The 21,695-nt window shown below is 37.7% G+C and overlaps 2 protein-coding genes across 2 annotated transcripts in view; one reads left to right on the top strand and one right to left on the bottom strand.

The window, feature by feature from the left end:
- The window catches only part of LOC111337745 (jouberin), a 34,731-nt gene extending 22,413 nt beyond the window's left edge, over positions 1-12,318 (bottom strand). Inside the window, exons 1-15 of the mRNA XM_022944100.2 lie at positions 12,177-12,318; positions 11,322-11,383; positions 10,593-10,620; positions 9,579-9,672; positions 9,147-9,204; positions 8,654-8,741; positions 8,238-8,388; positions 7,499-7,637; positions 7,287-7,350; positions 3,360-3,537; positions 2,468-2,566; positions 1,893-1,995; positions 1,459-1,554; positions 997-1,095; positions 156-281 (exon numbers count right to left, since the gene is read on the bottom strand). Coding sequence (XP_022799835.1) covers positions 156-281; positions 997-1,095; positions 1,459-1,554; positions 1,893-1,995; positions 2,468-2,566; positions 3,360-3,537; positions 7,287-7,350; positions 7,499-7,637; positions 8,238-8,388; positions 8,654-8,741; positions 9,147-9,204; positions 9,579-9,672; positions 10,593-10,620; positions 11,322-11,383; positions 12,177-12,186 — 1,395 coding nt within the window. The 5' untranslated portion in view covers positions 12,187-12,318. The remainder of the gene's footprint in view (positions 1-155; positions 282-996; positions 1,096-1,458; positions 1,555-1,892; positions 1,996-2,467; positions 2,567-3,359; positions 3,538-7,286; positions 7,351-7,498; positions 7,638-8,237; positions 8,389-8,653; positions 8,742-9,146; positions 9,205-9,578; positions 9,673-10,592; positions 10,621-11,321; positions 11,384-12,176) is intronic.
- A 204-nt stretch (positions 12,319-12,522) lies between these two features.
- On the top strand, positions 12,523-18,317 carry LOC111337737 (isoaspartyl peptidase/L-asparaginase). The gene is made up of 4 exons (XM_022944090.2): positions 12,523-12,852; positions 13,668-13,815; positions 16,272-16,601; positions 17,524-18,317. The coding sequence occupies exons 1-4, from the start codon at positions 12,523-12,525 to the stop codon at positions 17,883-17,885; spliced, it is 1,170 nt and encodes a 389-aa protein (XP_022799825.2). The 3' UTR covers positions 17,886-18,317.
- The last annotated feature ends 3,378 nt before the right edge of the window (positions 18,318-21,695 follow it).

Here is a 21,695-nt window from a genome sequence, read left to right as displayed (position 1 = left end):
TCGTGTTTCGTGATTTGCGTTTTTTAATTGCCGTGAACTGTGCGCGTGACCTCCCCTTACGGCCCCTCACAAATCTAAGGTCAGTTTAAAGAGACTTTGGTGTTCACCTTACACCTACAAAAATGTTCACAAATAAAAGAGAAAAAAAGACAAACCTGTTGGATGGCAAACATTGAACGCAAGCTCGGGTCAATGGTCTTCGGAGGCTGAACCCCTTTTAATGTTACATAGAGAGTGGACGGGTAAGGTACTCGCTTGGTTAACTTCCACCACTGGTAGACCTAAGTGGATAGGATCATAACAGTCATGACAAGGATGTGGATGGAAAGTTTGTTTAACGAGAATGAGATCCTCATACATGCCGGAAGGCTCTGTTCTTCGAGAAAGTCTTACATAACACACATGTGATTTCTCAATCCGTGGTTAAGTGTCTGATGACTTTCCACAACACTACTTTTTTCAAATTCTCGACGCTGTTGCATTAAAGTTAAAGGGCACTCAAGTCGGATGACCCTTAAATTCCAGTAGATTAAGCGGCCTGGAGCATAACAACTCCTCCTGACTCCTGGGTACTAATTCAGTGAAAGTTGCCTCCCCCCTTTCCCCCCGACCAGTATTTTGGCAAGTTGTCCTTATATTTCACTTGGAGCCATTTCCTATACACTCCTGGGTGGAGAGGGACGTTGTGAGAATACATAACAACTTGTCTAAGACTACAAAGCAAACACTAACCAAAGCAACCAGAGTGCAGCGCCGCGCGAATCTTCTGGAACATGGGGTGTCGCCATTTTGAAACCCTCCAATGTTACACTTCAAAGACCAGTTTCAAACTTAAGCAAGCTCTTAAGATTTCATCCTTAAAGCCACACGCGGCAGTCATGTACATGACGTTTGATCAAACCGGATATTTTCAGTTGCCATAACAAGAGGTGCAGTAAATTCAGGATTGTATGAGCAGCCCTACACCCTTGGCGAGTGTATCAATTGCTATCTTACCTCCACCATGTTGTTTGTTTTGAATGTAGACTTGGGAGGCTGGAACAGTTGGAGACGAACTTTTTTGTCTGTGTTGGGTGCACCATTCCCACCGACAACCTTGGAAAAACAAAAATCATGTGAAATTTTCCTTTGTTCACTGAAAAGCACTTTTCATTTAAACATGAAGACTTTTTCCTGTATCAGGGAAACATCACCTTTGTCCGCTTTCCTTAGTAGAGTAAAAATGTGTTTATGCACAAAATCATGGTATAAGACAGTGTGACGTTGTACTGGGAAACACATCTGTAGAAATAGAACGGTTTCTTGATCCAAGAGGAACTGGAGGTAAAAACTCTTTAAAATTCACCTTTATATAGTTATGTAATTTCCACCCTATTGCAAGTTTACCAACAAAGACATAGCTCCCCCACCCCACCCCACCTCCCACATAACACAGTACAGTTTATGAAGCCAACTTACTTTTAGAAACGCCCATGCTACATGGTACCATCCTTTGTCACTTGTCACCGCGTCTTTCCTTCTCTTTGCTGCGGTCATGCTCAGGAAGTCAACCACCTTATAGATGAATAGAGCATTACTGTATAATTATTTACACAAGTTTGTTACATTACCTTGAAAGACATTTGGCTGGTTAATGTTTAGAAATGATTTTGAAGACTATATAGAACAGTAACCCTGTTTCCCTGTATAGCCAAACAACATAAGCTCAGCAGGATCTACAAAGTGAGAAGGGGGTCAAAGAAGAAAAGAGACGATATTCATTCAGAAGAGTAGTTTTGTGACTATTATTGGCATTTTAATGGGTTTAACAAAAGAACCTCATCTCTTCTTACTATATAGTTATCACACCCCCATCCCTTCCTACTACACTTGCTGCAAGATGTGATTCTCACCTCAAAAAACATTATAACCTTTGGATCTGATTCCTGGCGACTTAGAAAGTAAGAGAATACGTCGTTGAACAGAAGAACTTCTTCCCAAGATGGCGTCAAAGATCTGGAGATAAATTCATGTAGAATCACCTGAGGCAGTATTAGGTAAGTCAATAGGTAACATGTAAGTCAGAGTGGAAAATTCACCCGGCAAGGCAAAAATAGCAGCAACAACAACTTTGTTGAAAAGCAACTCATGTTTTAAAGGGAAATCAGGGAATAGAACACAAAGGCTTCATGTTTACTGAGGGCAGTTTTTAGTCAACTGGAAAGAGCCAGAACTTTTAATTTTGTATTTCTTCCACATGAAGATCATAAGTTCGTATGTATGTATGTACTAACGTATGTATGTAATGTATGTATGTAAGTTGGAACTCAAAAGCAAAAGTCAGTGAAAGAGGATTCAATAGAAGCCAATGATACATAGAAACTGGATCCATGAAGCACTTTAATGTATAAACAAGAATAGAAGAGTGTTGGCAATTTGTAGGGGCAGGACAATAATTAGAAAAGACAATAGGGACAATAAAGCTCACTTGTATTTCTTAAAATCATAAGGCTGTGTCATGACTGGCATTATGTAATCAACAGGAGCATCACTTTGAGTTTCATAGTAGGATGTCACACTGCGAGAACTATAAATTAAAAAAAACTGATATTATTAATTGAAAATTGTTAAGATCTCATCCTTCCTGACATTAACCAACTGCATGTTTCATCACTGCTAAAAGGCTCATTAAAGACCTTTAAAGGAACTTTTTAAACAATGAATTTGAATTTGTACTAAACTAATTTCCTAGTTAGTAAGTGTCCAAAAATTGTAAGTCCCTTGGCAGGAACATAAGAAAACATTATCTAATTACATCAGACCACCCAGATAATTAGATATTAAACCATAAATTATACTGTACATTCCATATGCTAGAATATTAAAAATCTGCAGTAGTTTTATTAAAGTACAACCAGTTGCTGATTAACTGTAGTCTCTAACAAGTTATGAAGACAACCCCCATGAGCATTTTAGACTACCTGCACAATTTTTAACCCAAACTTTGCCAGCTTATTCAAATCTTGTCTCAGTCCATAACTCTTTGCACTAATGCAGTGTCTCTTTCTTTCCCTTCAGTACTGTGTTTGAGTCATTGAAACTGATGCTGGATTACAGGATTGTACTTAAGGCCTTCCCTTAACAAAGGACCAGGAACTATTTTACTTGAGGTAAGTAGTTTAACATTCACCCAAACACTACAAAAACCAGAGTTGAGCAGAGGGATAAGAATCCACCTTGGCTTGCTGAAAAAATGGTTAAGTATTGAAGTCAGTTCAACTGATCCTATCACAAATTAGTAAGTCCATAGCATGTGTATCTGAAAGAACTACCTACTTGTCCCTGGACATAGCAATGTGCATTTAAATGACTGTGTTTACCTGTCAGATTTCTTGACATATTGCCCTGTTTCCATATCAACCACATGGACTCTTACCATTGGATGAGAGATTAAGAGATCGGGTTTTAGGTTGTCGGCACGATGAACAGTAACTGCCAGAATGTAACCATCATCACTCCTTTTCTTCACAACAGTCAACGTGTCATCAGCTTCAGGGTCTAAAGTAACACAAAGACATTCCCTGTAAAAGGCTATTAAATTGAAGGTTGAGATGTAGGATGAAGTTTATAACTCCAGGACTGGTGCAGCTAAGGGTTGCATATGATACATACATACATAGGTTAATTGACCACTCCCCATGGGGGCTTTTCAGGGCCAACACCCACCCATCCCACCCCAGGGGAGGACATCCACCACACAGTAATCTCGTGCATGGGAAATTAATGTCTCCTACCCCTAACCCTGTAGGAGACGGGGCCTACGGTTTATTCGTCCTTATCCGAGAAGACTAGAATATCTATCCATTTCTTGTTATTAAGGTAAGGTAAGGTTTATTTAAGGTAAGGTAAGGTTTGTTTCACAAATACATACATGGCAGCCCTCTAAGGGGCTGAATTGCGTATTTACAAAAATTGTAACAGAATAGACCACTTTCATAAATGGCTGCCGGATTAATATTCTTTTGTTTAAATTCAAATTAGCCCTTCTGGCCTCGCTTGAGATAACATATTCTTTTGAATTTTGTACTGGAGAATGAGGTCAGAAGGGCTAATTTAAATTTAAACAAAAGAATATTAATCTGGCAGCCATTTATGAAAGTGGTCTATATCTAATAGTATGACTAATGTAAGAATAACAATAAGCCTAAAAGTGAAATTGAATACTGTAAAATGATGAAACCTATTATTAAAATTAATAAAGCTATATTTATATAATATCATGCTCAATACAAGATTTCATTAAAAATGTGTCCCTGAACCTATTTGTTTTCCACCTTGGTATTACAAAACATGCATCGTCTTAGATGGTAAGACGACTTATGGGGTGAAGGTAAAAGATTTCTTAAGGTGGCTCATACCGGTTTTCATCTTTGTGATGGTTTGTAACTTTGAAAGAATACAACAGAAAGACTGACCAAGGCCAGTTGAAAACTTTTACGGGGTTGAATTACATAATCATTGGTTATCCAAAAATAAGTGTCATTTCGTCAAGAGCAGTTTCCGTGGCAATGCATTCATAGGCTTATTCGGATGCATTTTTTAGCTTGTGGCTTTAATAATTCGAAAACTAACCCGGTGACCCCCTGATTATTTTCAGTGATTGCTTTTGGCACTTGAATGGGAAAATGCACAAAGTTTTTTAAAAAATGCTATGAAGCGGAATTTCAGAAAATCTACAAAAAGGGCAATTTTCACACATCACAAATTTCCTTCCGTAGAATTTTCTAGTTTTTTTTCTGATGATTCCTTTTGACGTTATTATCATATTGGAACAATAAAAGGAAGGGGTCACAAGACTTGTTTCCATGCAATAGCTTTCGTGAGTTTAGCAATTTCCACGCGCGTTCTCACTCATTTAAAAATCTGGATTCTATAAGATCGACATTTGCTCATGATCTGTTTTAGCTACCGCTGACAATTGCGTGTGCTCGTGCGAGCACCTACGATCTGATGTTTACAGACATTTACTGCTAAGAAAATCATTAAACAGCCATCAAAGACAGCTTCCCGAGCTCATCTTAAAAAATCCTACACATGACCTCTGGCTATATCATATTATTTTCCTTCAAGTTTCAAAGTCTTCTTCCACTTCAGGTAGATTATCCTTCACTTGAGTTCTTTTTTCGCTGCCGCAAGATTTCATATCAGTTGAATATTTCTTTTAAATGTGAAGTGAAGCAACCTTTACTTCTCCGAAAATCGTCTTTGTTATCTTAGTTTCTATCTCCTGCATTCACAGTGGCTGCTCAACTTATCAAATACAAGCTCTTAGGTAAACTTCTCACAAAAGTAGAAAAAATTCCACGTGCCACCATCTTTGTTTTGAATTTTCATCTTTTGATCACGCGCTTCTTTCGCACGTTTCTCTCACGCACGTCACGCAAGAGTGACCTGTTCCCCACGCGAGGAAACTGGTACGAGCCACCTTAACCAGTTACTCTTATCATTTAAAATAGAATTAAAGGTCTTCTTACAAATATTTTCATTGTAACGTTCAATGCTTGGTAGTTTAGTGCTGACTAAAGCATCGCTGTAGTCTATCCCCGGGAAAATAATAGCCAGCGCCCTTTTCTGGACACGCTCCAGTTCCATCTTGAGATACAATGGCAATGAGTAATAGAACCCTGGTACTGCACAATTAAGTACAGATCGAATGGAAGTGCAATAGAATAAGACTAATTCACTTGTCGGGAGTCTCACCCTCTTAAGCTGCACCAAAAAATACAAACATTTAGAGGCCTTGCATATAACCTCTCTAACAAGCTCGTTCCATGACAGGTCATTACTTATGGTGACCCCAAGGAGTTTTGCAGACTTTACGGTTTCCACACCTTTCCCATTAACTATAATTGGAGGAAACTCCTGCTTTTGTTTACTGAAAGTAATTTGAAGCTCTTTACATTTATCATTGTTCAGTTGTACTCTATTTTTAGAGGACCACTCCATTACACGGTCAGCTATCCTTTGCGAAATACTTGCCTTTCCTTTGATGACAACTTCTGAGGTCATAGTGTCATATCAACATATTTCCACATTTTGGCATTTATGCCACTACTTACTTCAAGATCATTAATAAGCACAAGAAATAACCACGGCCCTAGCTTTGTTCCTTGTGGAACGCCGGACGGAACTGACTCCCACTTGGAAAAATAACCCTTTGCAAGTTTAATTCGCTGAAAACAGCCCGATAAAAAATCTATGACCCAATTAATTATCTGTTTGGGTATCTCCAAGACAGTCAGCTTCCTAACTAAAATGTCATGATCTATAAGATCAAAAGCCTTCCTATAATCGTATAGTGTGGCTCTCACAGTGGCGCCGTTTCTGTCAGTCGCTTGTGCCCATTGGTGAATCATGTGAATCAGAACTTGGGTTGTAGAGGAGTTTGGCACAACCCCATAATGGTTTGGATCCAAAACTCTCAAGACGGCTGGCTTGACGTAATCACTTACAACACATTCCTCTGCCACCTTAGAGAGGCAGAGTGTTATAGAAAGGTAGCAAATTCTCCTCAGTTATTTTAAGACCATGAGTATTGGTCCGGCCGGGGCTCGAACCCTCGACCTCCCGCACAACACAATCTGGTGCACTAACCAATTGAGCTATATTCTGCATGTGATGCCAAAATCTGTGGAACCATAAACAGTACTACTAATCCTCTCCATCCCTCCCACTCAATTACTCTCCCCATCATGAAGGAACAAATTTTAACAAATGGAGGATAAAAAAATTTCATGAGTGAGCCAAAGAGAGAAGAAAAATTTCATATCTCCAAGCTGCCATGTAATATTTTACTTATTATACAAGCCATACACCAATGAAAAACCAAACCATTTCACTTTCTCTACAAAAGGCATGATTTACAATATAACTGAAGTGATGGTGTTTTTTTCACATGTGAAGATAACATAGTATTTTCACTTGTGAGGAAATCACATTTTGCCTGAAAGCTCTGGTATTTCACTGCTGTTCATATAATAGTATGATTTATTCCCTTTTTTCAGGAAGAATGAAGCCATTAAAAAACTTTGTTGATATATCCAAATTATTTTGTTACTCCCACCGACGCAGCCCCAAACAGTTTCTTTCGAAACTATCAGCCTTTATTCATTAAAAAACTGCCTTACTTCCAATATGCAGCTTTGCAACTACATGTAAGTTCATGGAACATCTATACATGTATCAGTCATGGCTATGTACAGTGTCGAACATAATCCAAGCGACAACAAACAAAAAAAGCTAAATACCATGAAGTCTCCTTCTGACTCTTCCCTTCTTTTTCTTTGGAGTAGTCGTAGATGATTGTCCAGCCTATAGATAACAATCAATCATCAATAATGACAGAAATGCAGGATGTAGCACACACAGATAATGAAGGAATGCACAGTACCAAAACTTGTGCAATCCTGAAATTGTTAGAAAATAATATCAGTAATCACACATGCAAATCAGTGCTCACATCTTCTGCATCCAAAGCTGCTTCATTCTCAAAACCAAGATTTTCTTTGGCCCTTTCTTGATTACCACCCGGTTCTGGAGTTTTTGGTTTTTTTCTTCTTCTGGGCTTTTCTGCAGGCTCATCTGGGGTACCTTGTTCACTAAAATAAAAATAAAGAAATGCTTCCTTCAGGGTGACAATTACTACGATTTTGATTCAGAAGGTCAATAGCTAGCTGACTGACTGACTAGTATCAGTATGACTATCTGAAAAAAAATGCATAGTACATACATGGTCAGTTGCCTTATTTGAGCAGTTGTCTCTAGATCTAGTGGTGGTCTTTCCAAACTGTCATGGCTGAGCTTGGAAAGGTAAGACTTATGAGTGGATGAGAAACAAAATGCTTCACAAAATAGGGCTAAATGGAAAGAGATTGCTGTTGCCTTATGTACCTTTGGAGATAAAAAGGATTAATTAGGTATCACTAAATAGGTGAGTGAGGTATCTTTCTGACTGATTGTCCCCCTGTGGTCCCTCAACCTGACTACTATGGTAATGTTTCTCTGAACATCTGTATGATTTCATTTGATTGTCTAAATTACCTTCAGGTCTGTCTATGTGACTGTCTAACCTCTTTCTGACTGTCTGCACAGATGACAATTCAAACTCTTAGTAGTGGACTTTCTGGCTTTTTGTTTAACTAAATTTGGGTGACTCATCTTTCTGAATAACTAGCTTTATTCACTAATAACTGCTCTACCTTGTCAAAGTTCTAGTCTTCTTTGGTCGTGCTTTCTTAGGTGTCTTCTTTTCTGGAGTGTCGCCATCCACTCTGGCTGGCTCTGTCACTGAACCTTCTAACAGATCTTTGTAGCTTTGTTTATTTTCTTTTCCGTCCTGTATAAAATGATCTAACATAACAATGAAGGAAGAATTGATAAATTTTGATTTCTGATGTTGAGTAAATGAAAAAAATTATCTTTGTGATTCTACTTCCACTTTGAGCATTGCTGGTCCTTGTAGTATGCAGGCCTAACTAAGAGCATAGTTACTAGTAGCATAACATCCAAACATCTATTGTTTGATTCCTTGTGAGGCACTATTTCTTTAAGTGATAACAAAGTTCAAGATTTGTTACAAAATTTATTCATAAAAACCAGAAATATGTTGTCTTACCATCTTTGTATAAGTTTGCCTGAAGGAGATTTTCCTCTGATTGTGATGTTGGTTTAGAAATAGGACTCCCAGACTTAATTGTCTCGAGCTAAAAGAGAACAAGTATCAATTTTTGGACAATATTGCACCACAAGTTCCTTATTAAGCTTGCCAGTATTATAGCATTTACCCAGTTATGAAAATTCAATCACTAGCAAACTTAGTTTTGTTTAATTAAAAAAAAAGAAATAATTTGGATATATCAACAAAGTTGAAATGGTAAATTGGCCACCGTAACGATTACAAAAGCTGACGTTTCGAGCGTTAGCCCTTCGTCGGAGCTCCGATGAAGGGCTAATGCTCGAAACGTCAGCTTTTGTAATCGTTACGGTGGCCAATTTACCATTTCAACTTTGTTGATATATCCAAATTATTTCGTTTCTCCCACCGACGCAGCCCCAAACAGTTTCTTTCGAAACTAGCAGCCTTTATTCATTAAAAAAAAGAACCTTACCACTGCATCACTTGTGTGTGTTCTCTTCTTTTTCTTCTTTTTTCTTGTTTCTTGAAAACTAATCAATTGTTGAAAGTGATATTGGACATGTTAATAGTTAGTGGACCATAAAGACAACATCTTGTGGTCTAAGTCTAGTCCAGGAGACTGGCTAGCACAATATGTAGTTACTGTAACAAGGCCTACTAAGAAATATGATTTTAAATCTTCACATTTTTAAATATAATTTTAAATCTTCACACCTTTGCAAATATCAAAATTTATGGTAAACGCATTTGAAAAAGTGCCTGAATACAGGTCTTGCGTGTCCCAAATTTAATTGATGAGAATTCAAGTTAGTGTCTTCTTAATACAAGATGTCAGCCTAAAATGGGGTTCATTAAGAAAATATTTCAATTAGCATGTATCTGCAATTATATAGAAACTTCAAACCTGTCTTCCGCTACTGCATCTTGAAGAAATGATTCAAACCTGGCCTGCGTCTGTTGACGAGCTTTTAACACTCTAGAGCTCTCCTGAGTTATCACTGATATACAGATTAGAAATGAAATAGATTACAGAATTCCTCTCAAATTTAAAAATAGATTCCCTGCCCACCCCCAACTGCACAGAGTCTCTTCAGTTACTCATCAAAGATTGAGTCAGTAAAATGCAGAGTGAACAATTTTAAACCTACCATATAAATTGGAATCTTATCATGTTATACCACCAACAGAGAGGTACAATGTATTTTATAAACACCCATGAAATAGCTAGTGACAACTTGCAAGAAAACATGATACCTTCACACATAAAGATAAAATGTTATCTTCACATGTGAAAATATCACTATTGCTATGTGAAATGATTTAATGAAATTAGTGAAATTATTTAGTATTTCATTAGTGTTATGGCTGCTTGGAGATACAAAATTTCTCATCTTGTGTGAAAATATTAATTTCACTTGTTTGTAGTCAGAATATTTTTCAACACTCACAAAGAAATTACATTTCTCTGTGTGGCCACGTAGTATCCTCTATGTATGTGCAAGTGAAGTACTTTCACAATTTTCAATGGAAAACCCCAACTCCCAAAATCATATGGATTATAGAACAAACAATCTTTCACTACACACTCCTGAACTTGCAGTCATAAATCATGTTATTGAAAGCTACTTGTTCTAAATTCTTGCATAACAGTTAAAACTCAACTTTTTCCCACAACTGATATCTAATTTCCACTTAATTCCCATAAGTGACTTGCATCTACCGGTAATTTCTCCTTAAAGTATCATGCACTGACAAGTCTCACATTAAGGTCACAAGAAATGATCACCATCTAGAGAAGCTCTTTGATTCTTACACAAATTCTCCTTTCCAGTTTCATAAGAAATGTATAGAACAGTAAGGAGATTGTGTACATTGATGTATATTATTGTATTCTATAGATTATATGCAATGCACCTACATTGATCTGTTGATCCACCAACCTCTCTCTAAAACAAAACATATGATTGAAATAGTACAAGTTTGAAAGAAATGACATAAGTAACATAAGAAAACCAAACTCAGCCAGCCAGGTCTTGAACCCAGCCATAAGGTCACTGCATTTCCCACAGCATTACAATGTAGTAGCAGGATAATAGAATTAATGATAATACAGGATAATAGAATAAATGATAGTACAGGATAATATAATTAATACATACTCCAGGTCTGAATAATAAAATAGCTCACAACAAAAATATTGAGACCAAGAATTCTGTTCACTAGCTAGAGAATTCTTCCTTTGAGAAATAGGTTGGCAGCTTTAATCATGAGTGAGTAACACTAAACCAGAGATGTTTTGCACTCTACTGGTGCCCTGAATAGAATATGTAACATCAACATCTATTTGTAGAATTTGCACTCTTCACCAACACTTCCAATGGATTAGAACAACAATTTCCAAAAAAATGCTCACACATAAGAGTATACACACCAAGGATTTCAAAGAGCTGGGTTAATTACGGGGTGTACATATACACATATATTGAAAATATTGCTGAAGTTTTCATGGTTGTTCTTTGCATTGTATGCTGATCCTCTCCATTCTCATCCCCTTCAGATCATCTCTACACGTTTCATGTTTTCGTATCAATGTTACAAATTGCTCTGAAGTTTTAAACTATTTATCCACCAATCCTCAATCACAAACCTGTGACTCTAAGTTGGACTTGGCTCTCCTATGTTTCTTTTTAGCTGATCTTGGTGCTTCATCTGCCAAATCAGAAAACAACCCAAATGTAACTCAAAAATGTACTTAATGCATGCAAAATTTCCATACTGTGAACAATTGGTTTGGCTCCTCAATTACCTCAGTTTCCACCCAAATAAAAGAACCTCATGATCAACTGTTACTCCTGGGTTCAATCCATTCCTTGTAATATCTTATTATTATCATTATCAATATTCAATCAAAAGGAGTTGACTCTACTCAGTGACATTTTAATAATAGCAAAAAAGGCTTACAGGTAAACACCCTGAAGTAAGAATTTTCAAGCACATGTAAATGTTATGGTTCTTTGTGAATGGACGTCAAATCATATTTACTTCCAACCCTTCTTTGGTTTGCTTAAAACACTCTACTCCCCAACCACTGTTGTATTTATTTGCAAACAAAGTTCTTTTAAACAACCACCATTTGAATGGGGGAAGGGGGACCTGACACAGGAGTGTTTTAAGACCTAAGACGAGGATTCTCATTGAATTTGTACTTTCTATTGTTCAAAACAAATAACCATCATTCTTAAACAAAGCAAAATACAAACCGACCCTGACTGACGTCCTTTTGTCCTATTAGTTTTAACCAACAACATAAATTTATATTTACAAGTTATAAACAAGTGCTACATGGGAAAAGAGACTTCAAGAATGGCATATTTCAGATTAACAATGCATGGCTGTTATTATAGGCTAATATATCTATTATATAAGTCTTTCGAGAAAATTATAGCTGAACACAGAAGTACATCTCAATTTTAAATGATTATCTGATAAAATATTTTGTTACCTGTTGCCATGAAGTCCGCTTAATTTCAATGACAGATCGCCCCAAGAAGTCTTACTTTCTGCATATTCTGCTTTCTTCCAGGTCTTCACACGCTGCACAGGGAACTTGAAAAGCGCAATATCAACCACGCCGATGTTTAAATAACACAATTTTTCAAACACTAACTGCAAAACACCAGTGCAAAAATTTTCAAATTACTTAATGTGCGAACAGTTTGACTTTAGAGGACCCGAACAGGTTAATTCTAAATTGCTATAAATTGCGCATGGCAAAATCAAAGTAGAACTATTCGCAAGGAGGTAACAACTTAAGTAACGATACTCGGCGCCATATTTGTTTCCAAACTATGCTTCCGTTACTCGAGACACTACATAACTATTTACATGACGACAAATATATTCTAACGACCTTACTCTTAGTGATCGTGGGCTCCATCTCAAGTCTGTTCAGCGCGAGCGCGGATTCAGCGCGACGGACACTGGACACTAGACAACAGCGACTGAACCTCCAAATATATTATGTATGCCTACAGAAACAGCCTCAAGGGACGTTTAAATTAATGGAGCCGTGCATTATCATCCACGGAGGCTGTAGGCCTATCCCTGCAGAGTTCAAAGAACCTTACAAACAGGGTGTTCACCTTGCAGCTAGAAAAGGATATGCAGTGCTTCTTGAGGTAGATTTGTGGAAATCATGATTTTTATTTTCAGTAGACCTCTTTAACTGGTATTTTAGGTCTCAAGAGAATTCCCAGCTTTATCCCCCCCCCCCCCCACCCACACACACACACACGCATATTTTGGGTAAAAAAATTAGCACAGAAGGAAGAAAATCCAATTGGTGCACACACACACACAAAAAAAAAAAACGGACACCCCCTTAGCTCAAGGTCTGCATCTGCCATTGTCTCTGGAAAATTATGTGTGCATAGAAAGGTGAATTATAGGAAATTCAAGAGAAGCAGTTCACCAGTGTAATAACTTGACCTGGAATGGGTAAACAAACATACAAGCGTAAGAGGTCTACTGTTGGTGATGAATTCAGGGGATGAGTCCGAAAGATAAACGCACCCCCCCCCCTTTATCAGACCAGTCAGTTTTTATTTATTACTGCACAGCACCAGTCCCAAAGGCAATCTATTGTAAAAAAAATTTAAATAGATTCTTTATTTCCTAAAACAAAATTTGATCCCCTTGTCAAAAATTTTTTCTTCCTCTCCCCCCCCCCCCCCCCAAATTTTGATGATATTTCTCTTAAGTACATGAGTGGAGGAAGTGAGTAAGAGCTATTATTAGTGCAAGGAATGTGATATTTATTTCTTCACCAAGTTTCACTATCTTTTTGACTATTAATCATTGGGGTGAGAGAAATGCTGCCATTGTTAGTAATGACTGGCATTTTCAACAACTTTAGTTGAAGTTATCCTGAGTGTCAAGTAAAGAATGGTGTCAGGTGAGTATTGTGAGCCAAGTGAAATTTTACTCAACACAGGGCGGAAGTGCATTAGATGCTGTTGAAGAAGCTGTGAGAAACATGGAAGATAACCCTCTTTTCAATGCTGGACGCGGATGTGCCCTCACAGAGGAAAACACTGCAGAACTTGATGCACTTATAATGGATGGACACAATCTGGCAGCTGGTGAGATTGTAACCTTTAAAGGGAAAGTACGGTCTAGAAATAGTTTACTTATATCAAAAGTTCCTTGCTTGCATTGTCCTAACTAGCTCTTCATTTTAGCTAAAAGCATTTTAGTTGCAAACAATTACGTTCCAAAAATCAGCATTTTCAAAATTAATTCACCATCTTCGTTATCACATGGCAAATTAGTCAATTAAGCATGCTTAATTATATCCCTGCTAAAGTGGATTTAAACAAGGAAAACAGCGGTGATGGGGGCGCCAATTATTAAATTCTCTACTTGGATTTTAATTTAGCCAAGAGGATGTAATACATCCATTTATGTTTCCAACAAAACATGGCTCATCTTCAGGGGAAGGAGATACCTCTGTTGAGGAGAAAGAGAGAGAAAGTCAGGAAAATGAATTTCAAGAAGAAACATTGACCCACTCAGTCACTCACGTCTTGGAAATTACCAGTGGTTCTCTTGAGGCAACTGTTGAGAGAAACCTATGGAAAAGAAGAATGTATCCTCCTAAGAATAAAATGGACTAAGACACCAACTCACGATCAATTTGAAAGGCATAAGTTTTTTCCTCAAACAAATCCAAGCTGTGGAGTGATGTGTCGAGTACTGAAGTGCAATATCCATAATAAGTCGGGCATTCATGTTTGTTTATTAATAGTGACCCATGCAGTGACTGGTAACCTTTCGTTGTATGCCTCATGATCATGAATGCAAGTGAAAGTTGCATATTGCTTGATATAGCAAGCAGAAAGATTGTACCATTGCAGCTCTTTTTCATTTCCTTGGGAAAACTAAAATGAGTCCCAATAAACTGAAATTTTTGACTTGTTGGATTGTCTTGTTGATGGACTACTACAGTCGAACCTCGATTATCCGGACTTGTCGGGACCTTGGTAAATAGTCCGGATAATCGAGAGTTCGGATAATCAAGAGTCCGGATAATTGAAAATATGAATATTAATAAGATAGAAATATAAACAAAAGGTATACAGCAAAGAAAATATCATTTTGATTGTGATAGCTACACAGCCTGTATTCACAAACAAATAACGCATCAGAATATTTCTTTGTCTCATCACACCCCCGAATTTTGAAAAGCGCACAATATAATATGCTGTTTTAACAGTCTTTTGAAAGGATTAGTGGGCTTTTTGCGACTCTGAGTTTTCCAAGATCACAACTAATTAATATTCATGAAAAATAGTCACCAGAGAAAAAAGTCCAGACAATTGAATTGTCTGGATAATCGAGGTTCGACTGTGTAGAGAACTGAGCGGAAAACCGTGTGAGAGTGCTTTCATTTAGTCAATCAGATCACGTGACTTAATATCATTCAATGATGTCACACTATCAGTATCAATATCGAAGAAAAGAGTAAATATCATATTTGGTATCGTATCGATTCAAAAAGCCATATTGGCCCATCCTTATTCATTTCAACTATTAGGAGTATTAGAATTTGTTATCAGAAAAGGTCAACAGGTCAACAAGGGTAAAAGGGTAAGTCTGTTTACGAGCCTTAAGTGGCCCATTAGGCTGGTGCTTAACTCCGGTTTCTGTAGCATGAAGCAACTAGGAGTATTTCTACTCCCCCCTGGATGGGATGCCAGTCCATCGCAGGGTTACCCCCAGCATTAAATTTGCCAGTACCCATTTATACACCTGGGTGAAGAGAGGCACTGTGAGAGTAAAGTGTCTTGCCTAAGAACACAATACAATGTCCCCAGCCAGGACTTGAACCCGGACCTGACTCTATCCGGAGTCGAGCGCACCAACCATGAGGCCACCGCGCCTCCACAGGTCAACAAGATCAAAGCGCTGAACAAAGTTTGACTATTGCTACGTCACAACTGGTGTAATATCCAAGATGGCGTTTCTCTAACCACGAAAGTTGTAAAAATGGGCAACTTTGAAGCGCTCGTCGCTAATACAAAGCAAACTGGACAAAATAGCAGTTATTTTCAAACTCCTGAGCAATAAGTCTTCTAATTGAGATAAACTTTTCTTAGACCGTACTTTCCATTTAAGTTGATGCTGAAATTATAGAGTTGATTTTTGAAAACACTTGACTGGATAATGTAAGGAATTTATGTTTGAAACTCAATTTTCAAAAGTTGATTCTTGACTCTCGAAAATCAAATTTTGATACTTGGGCTTCAAAACTTAATGTTGCATTCTCACAAGTTTTTTAAATCAAGATTGAGTTTTGAGCCAAGACTGTCGGCTTATATTAAAAGGGTACTGTAAAAAGGGTGTAAATGAACTGTCTGGAACACTTGAAAATTCAAATGATGGGTCAGTTAACCTATAACAGACTAAAATTCTTGCATGGAGTATTGGTTATGTGTCTTGTCATTTCATATCATAGCTGGGATAAGCTATGACAGTGAAACACCAGTATGCTCATCAGATCAATGCTGATTTTGTCATCTCCCAAATTAAATTTCAGGAGCAGTTGCTTGTGTTCGAGGTATTGCCAACCCTGTTTCTCTTGCACGACGTGTCATGGAGGATACTCCTCATTGCTTACTGGCTGGGGAAGGAGCTTTAAAGTTTGCAAAGAAGATTGGATTTCCTGTTGTTGAAGATCCATTAGTGCTCATCACAGCTGAATCATATGAACGTTCTGCAAATGCAGCAAATTATGTAGAGACAGTTGAGGATTATAATGCTGGGAATTTGAAACCAACAGATAGTGCTGGAAGTTCACAGGGATTTGACACTGTAGGAGCAGTTGCATTTGATTCTCATGGACAACTTGCAAGTGCTACTTCTACAGGTGTGTTCCCAATCTCTTGTGTTATAGTGGAACCCACTCAATGGAAATAATCTGAATAGTTATTAGGTATATTTAACATGCCAAACTGAGTGGAATCATACCATTCACTTGGAATAATTTTCACTCCATGAGTAAGGAAAACTAATTAATCAACAACTATCATCGAGCATTGTAGGATGTGGCAAAAGGAAGAGCATTATAAAAGGGGGGTTAAACCTTCCTCTGAATATTTTATTTTATTTTATTTAGCTTCGCCAACCAGCAGGGACACTGCAACAGCTTGTGCCTATCACTGCGGGCCCAATAAACCCACCCATCCCACCCCAGGGGAGGACATCAATCTCGTGTGTGGGAAATTAATGTCTCCTACCCTGCGGGAGACGGGACCTCCATTTATTCGTCCCTATCCGAGAAGACTAGAATATCTGACCATTTCTTGATGTTATAGAAAGGCAGCAAATTCTTCTCAATTATTTTAAGACCCTGAGTGTTGGTCCCTCAACCTCCTGCACAACAGTCCAGTGCTCTATCCATTGAGCTAACCGGGAGGCGGTTCAAATAGGGTCAGATCATTACAAATGAATAAAGGCTGATAGTTTCGAAAGAAACTGTTTGGGGCTGCGTAGGTGGGAGTAACGAAATAATTTGGATATATCAACAAAGTTGAAGTGGTAAATTGGCCACCGTAATGATTACAAAAGCTGACGTTTCGAGCGTTAGCCCTTCGCTCTGACAAAGGGCTAACGCTTGAAACGTCAGCTTTTGTAATCGTTACGGTGGCCAATTTACCACTTCAACTTTGTTGATATATCCAAATTATTCAGATCATTACACTCCACCCAAACTCTTTCCCAATCAAAAACAAAAAATGTAATAAAAGCTTGTTTGTGTAATAATTTCCATTTTACAAATATTTTTCCAGGTGGATTGCCCATGAAAATGCCAGGGAGAGTGGGTGACAGCCCACTAGTCGGATGTGGAGGATATGCCAATACAGTGGCTGCATCGTCTACCACTGGTCATGGAGAATCGTTGATGAAAACTGTTCTGGCTTGGGAGGTGGTCCGAAATGTGGAAGATGGCTTAGAACCCAAGCAAGCCTGTGAAAAATCAATTGATAAAATGGCTAAATCCGTTAAAGGTGTTGGTGGTGTCATAGCACTAAATAATCATGGAGAGTTTGGACTAGCTTTCTCCTCCAAGCACATGACTTGGGCATTCGTTAGTAAACATACTCTTAAATTTGGACAGGAGCTGGGTGAGGAACAAGACATTCCAGTGTAGAATGTTTAAATGATTAAATTTTACACCAAAATGATCAAAGTTATCTATAATAAGATCTAGAAATGTTGTGAATTTTATAGCATTAGAGGTATTATTGATACAGGAGGAGGAATTGTTAATTTTAAAACATGAAATGCGGTGATCACTTCTACTAAACTCAGTCCAAGAAAATTGCTTTTTCAACAAAAATAACGGTAAAAATGCTCTTCACGAAATAGTTTTCCTTATTAGAAAAGCTGATATCAACTCTACACATTATGGAGAGAAATATTTTTAGCAAAATGTTACAGTTATCATAACAACATTCTTACCTTCACTAATTAAGTATCATAAAATTTTATTATAATCTTGTACAGACTTCTACAACAATTTTTAGAAAAAAAATTCATTTTAACAGGATTAGTTAGAACTGATATAAAATGTTATTCATGATGTGATTCTTGTTTGTTTGTTGTTGTTTGATTCTTGTTTGTTTGTTTGTCTGTTTGTTTTTTACACATAATTATACTACCCTCTGAATGAAAATTTCTGAAACAAAAAAAAGGAACTTGAAAAATTATAAAAAATGTATTAAGGTGTGTGGATTTTACTGTCGGAGGGTCCCCTATACCGCTTTGTAAAACTCAGTCACGTAAATATATTTGGCCATTGCATGCATCCAAAATTTATTTCACGTTCACGCGAAATTTTAGACGATCACGTCTCACATCAAAATAGACAACCAAATTCACGATTTTCAATCCATTTAAAGTCCCATGTCCTGTCAAAACTCCAGTTAAAACCTAACTACAGCCGCTCCAGAACAATATGTACATTTTCATCTCGAAAAATAAGTTCGCGAATCACGTTAAATTCAGCTTTTTATTCACGATTCACTGACGTTTTAAAAAAAATTGTTTACGTGGACGTGAATTAACAATTGGTTCATGCTTTAGCGTGCACTATCGAGTTATGGAGCACGCGGGAAGTTTGGAGAAGACGAAAGAAGCGTAAGAGTTGCCCGAGGCGATAGCTGAGGGCAACTCTAGCTTCTTGAGTGCTCTCCAAACTTCCCACGTGCTCTATAACTCGATAGCGCACAGCTGAAAGCATGAACCAATTGTTTTAGAACATAGCCGGTGGAATTGTGCATCAAATCCGACGCGAAAAACGGTAAACAATAACAGTTGAAGTGAATCGTGACGGCGCTGATGCCGTCTCCTTTTCCTTTGTTTTTCTCTTTTTCTGCCTCATTTAAGAACTCTAGCCCAAGGGAAAAGGTCGAAACATTGTCTTTGTTTTCGGACTAGTATGCCGAGTTTCTGTTTGTATCCATTATTGTCGCGAAATATTATTATTTTTCCCTGCGCTAACAATAGCCGCTCGCGCGAAAAAAAAAATTTTTGGCGAAGTCGGATTTGCGGACGCTATCAGCGTGCACTATCGGGACTTTGAGCACGCTTACGTATAATGAATTTGATTGCGCGACTCTGCCAACTATGTTCTAAAGGATGTTATCTTCTTTCATCACATTTACGAATAAAGAAAAAATTAAATCACAATTCATGAGAAAAAATCACCCAATCACGCTTCGCGTAAATAGTATAAGGGACCCTCTTGTTGGGGTTACCTGCACTCGTATTTTACAAGCATTTAGGGGCATGGAAAGTTTTTTTTTTAAATGAAATTTGCATCTCATTGATTGCAAAAACTTCCCTACAGCCTCCCGCTCAACCTGTTTTACTTGGCATCCCCTTGTGTTAACATTGTGAAAACTCTCTGAATATTGCTCATCAGATTTTGCAAACCAAATGCAACTGTTAGGAAAATGGTGCAACTGACAATGATATGATGATTTAATTAAGGAGTAACAGGGTACTCCTTCCACAAAACTGTGTCTGTGACTGCTTTATGAATATGTTTGGCCCAAAAGGGCGTGGTCTATCCTCCTTTCATACAATGGGATCGGGTATATTTCGTTTATTTTTTACCAGTCAAAACTTTATTGTCATTATTCGTTTCCCAGAACAAGTGTTACAATCATGAAATTCACGGACTTGGAATTGGAAAAAAATAAAGTAGGTGCAGGTAGCTCCTGCGATTGTAAGGAACAAGTTGACCAAACAAGACATTTGGGCGAAGTTACTTTACCAAACGGAAAACCACAAAAAAGTCAAACTGCAGTGATCTCGACCTTACAGAAAGGTTTTGAAGGTAAAGATGTCCTGTAGTTTCAAATTAGACAAGAGGTTGAATCCTTCGAACATATCTTTTTCTACTGTAATGTTACCAAAGTTTTCTGGGAAGCTTTCTGTTCTTGGCTTAGTGAATGTCAAGTCCGTTTTCAAACCTATACAATAACCGCCTCCCGGTTAACTCAATGGATAGAGCGCTGGACTGTTGTGCGGGAGGTCGAGGGTTCGAGCCCCGGCCGGACCAACACTCAAGGTCTTAAAATAATTGAGAAGAATTTGCTACCTTTCTATAACATCAAGAAAAGGTTAGATATTCTAGTCTTCTCGGATAGGGACGAATAAATGGAGGTCCCGTCTCCTGCAGGGTTGGGGTAGGAGACGTTAATTTCCCACACACGAGATTACTGTGTGATGGATGTCCTCCCCTGGGGTGGGATGGGTGGGAAGGTGAGATCGATCTGTTCTCAACCTTACACTGCTCCCGTAATTCAGCCTATGGGCTGCAATTGGTCAGATATAAACTATATAACTAACTAACTAACTAACTGGATATAATTTTTGGAGCTTTCAATGTTGAAGAGGACTTTACTATTCTAAATCACCTAATACTAACAGCTAAATTTTATACATACAAGTGTAAATTGAATTTTAAAAACCCTTTTATAGGAGTTTATAAGACCAAGATCGGGGAGATATACCAAGTAGAAATGAAGATAGCAACAAAGCGGAATAAATTAGCTAAACATTTTCAGAAATGGAATAAGCTTTTGCCACATATCGTTTTGTGGGATGGGTGTCCAAACAATGTAGAGTAGCATACGAAGTCAATTTTATTGTAAAGCACACAATATCGCTATATACTATTATCAAGGTACTGTAAGTAATTTACGGTAACATATTGAAAGGAGTGTAATATGTCGTTACGTAATGTAAAAGTAGAGTATCGTGTAGGTAGTGGATGTAATCGATGGTGACTCATCTGCTGTAGTCAAGTTTATTGTAAACTATACTTTGTTTGTGGTGTGTTCTCAGTAAACTATTGTAAGCAACGTACTGTAACTGAGTTCCGTAGTGTATTGTAAGTAGAGTTATACAATGAATATATGAAGTTCATATATTTGAACTACGGTATTAGTTACGTATGATGCACGATCCTCGCAGTAGAGAGCGCTATTTATGCAATAGCGAAAATCATCACGGGTTTATTACGAATCAACTTAACTCTCAGTTGGCTTGTTAGCTCAATTGGTAGAGCGCGGCATTAGTATCGCAGAGGTTAGTGGTTCGAATCCCGTATAAGCCTGATTTTTTTCAGGTCTGATTTTCGCTATTGCATAAATAGCGCTTTCTACTGCGAGGAACGTGTCTCTTAAGTAGAGTAATGTTTTGTAAAATGCCAAAAAAAAAATAAAGAAATTACAAAAAAAAAATACAATGGGATCAGGTATATTTCGCTTTTTTTTTTTTTTACCAGTCAAAACTTTATAGTCATTATTCATTTCCCAGGACAAGTGTTACAATAAAATTCACGGACTTGGAATTGGAAAAAATAGAGCAGGTGCAGGTAGCTCCTGCGATTGTAAGGAACAATTTGACCAAACAAGACATTTGGGCGAAGTTACTTTACCAAACGGAA

Source organism: Stylophora pistillata, chromosome 13, assembly GCF_964205215.1.
Source record: "Stylophora pistillata chromosome 13, jaStyPist1.2, whole genome shotgun sequence".
NCBI classification, from domain to species: Eukaryota; Metazoa; Cnidaria; class Anthozoa; order Scleractinia; family Pocilloporidae; genus Stylophora; species Stylophora pistillata.
Note: the sequence above shows the minus strand (reverse complement) of the source record. Positions and strands in the feature narration are given on the sequence as shown.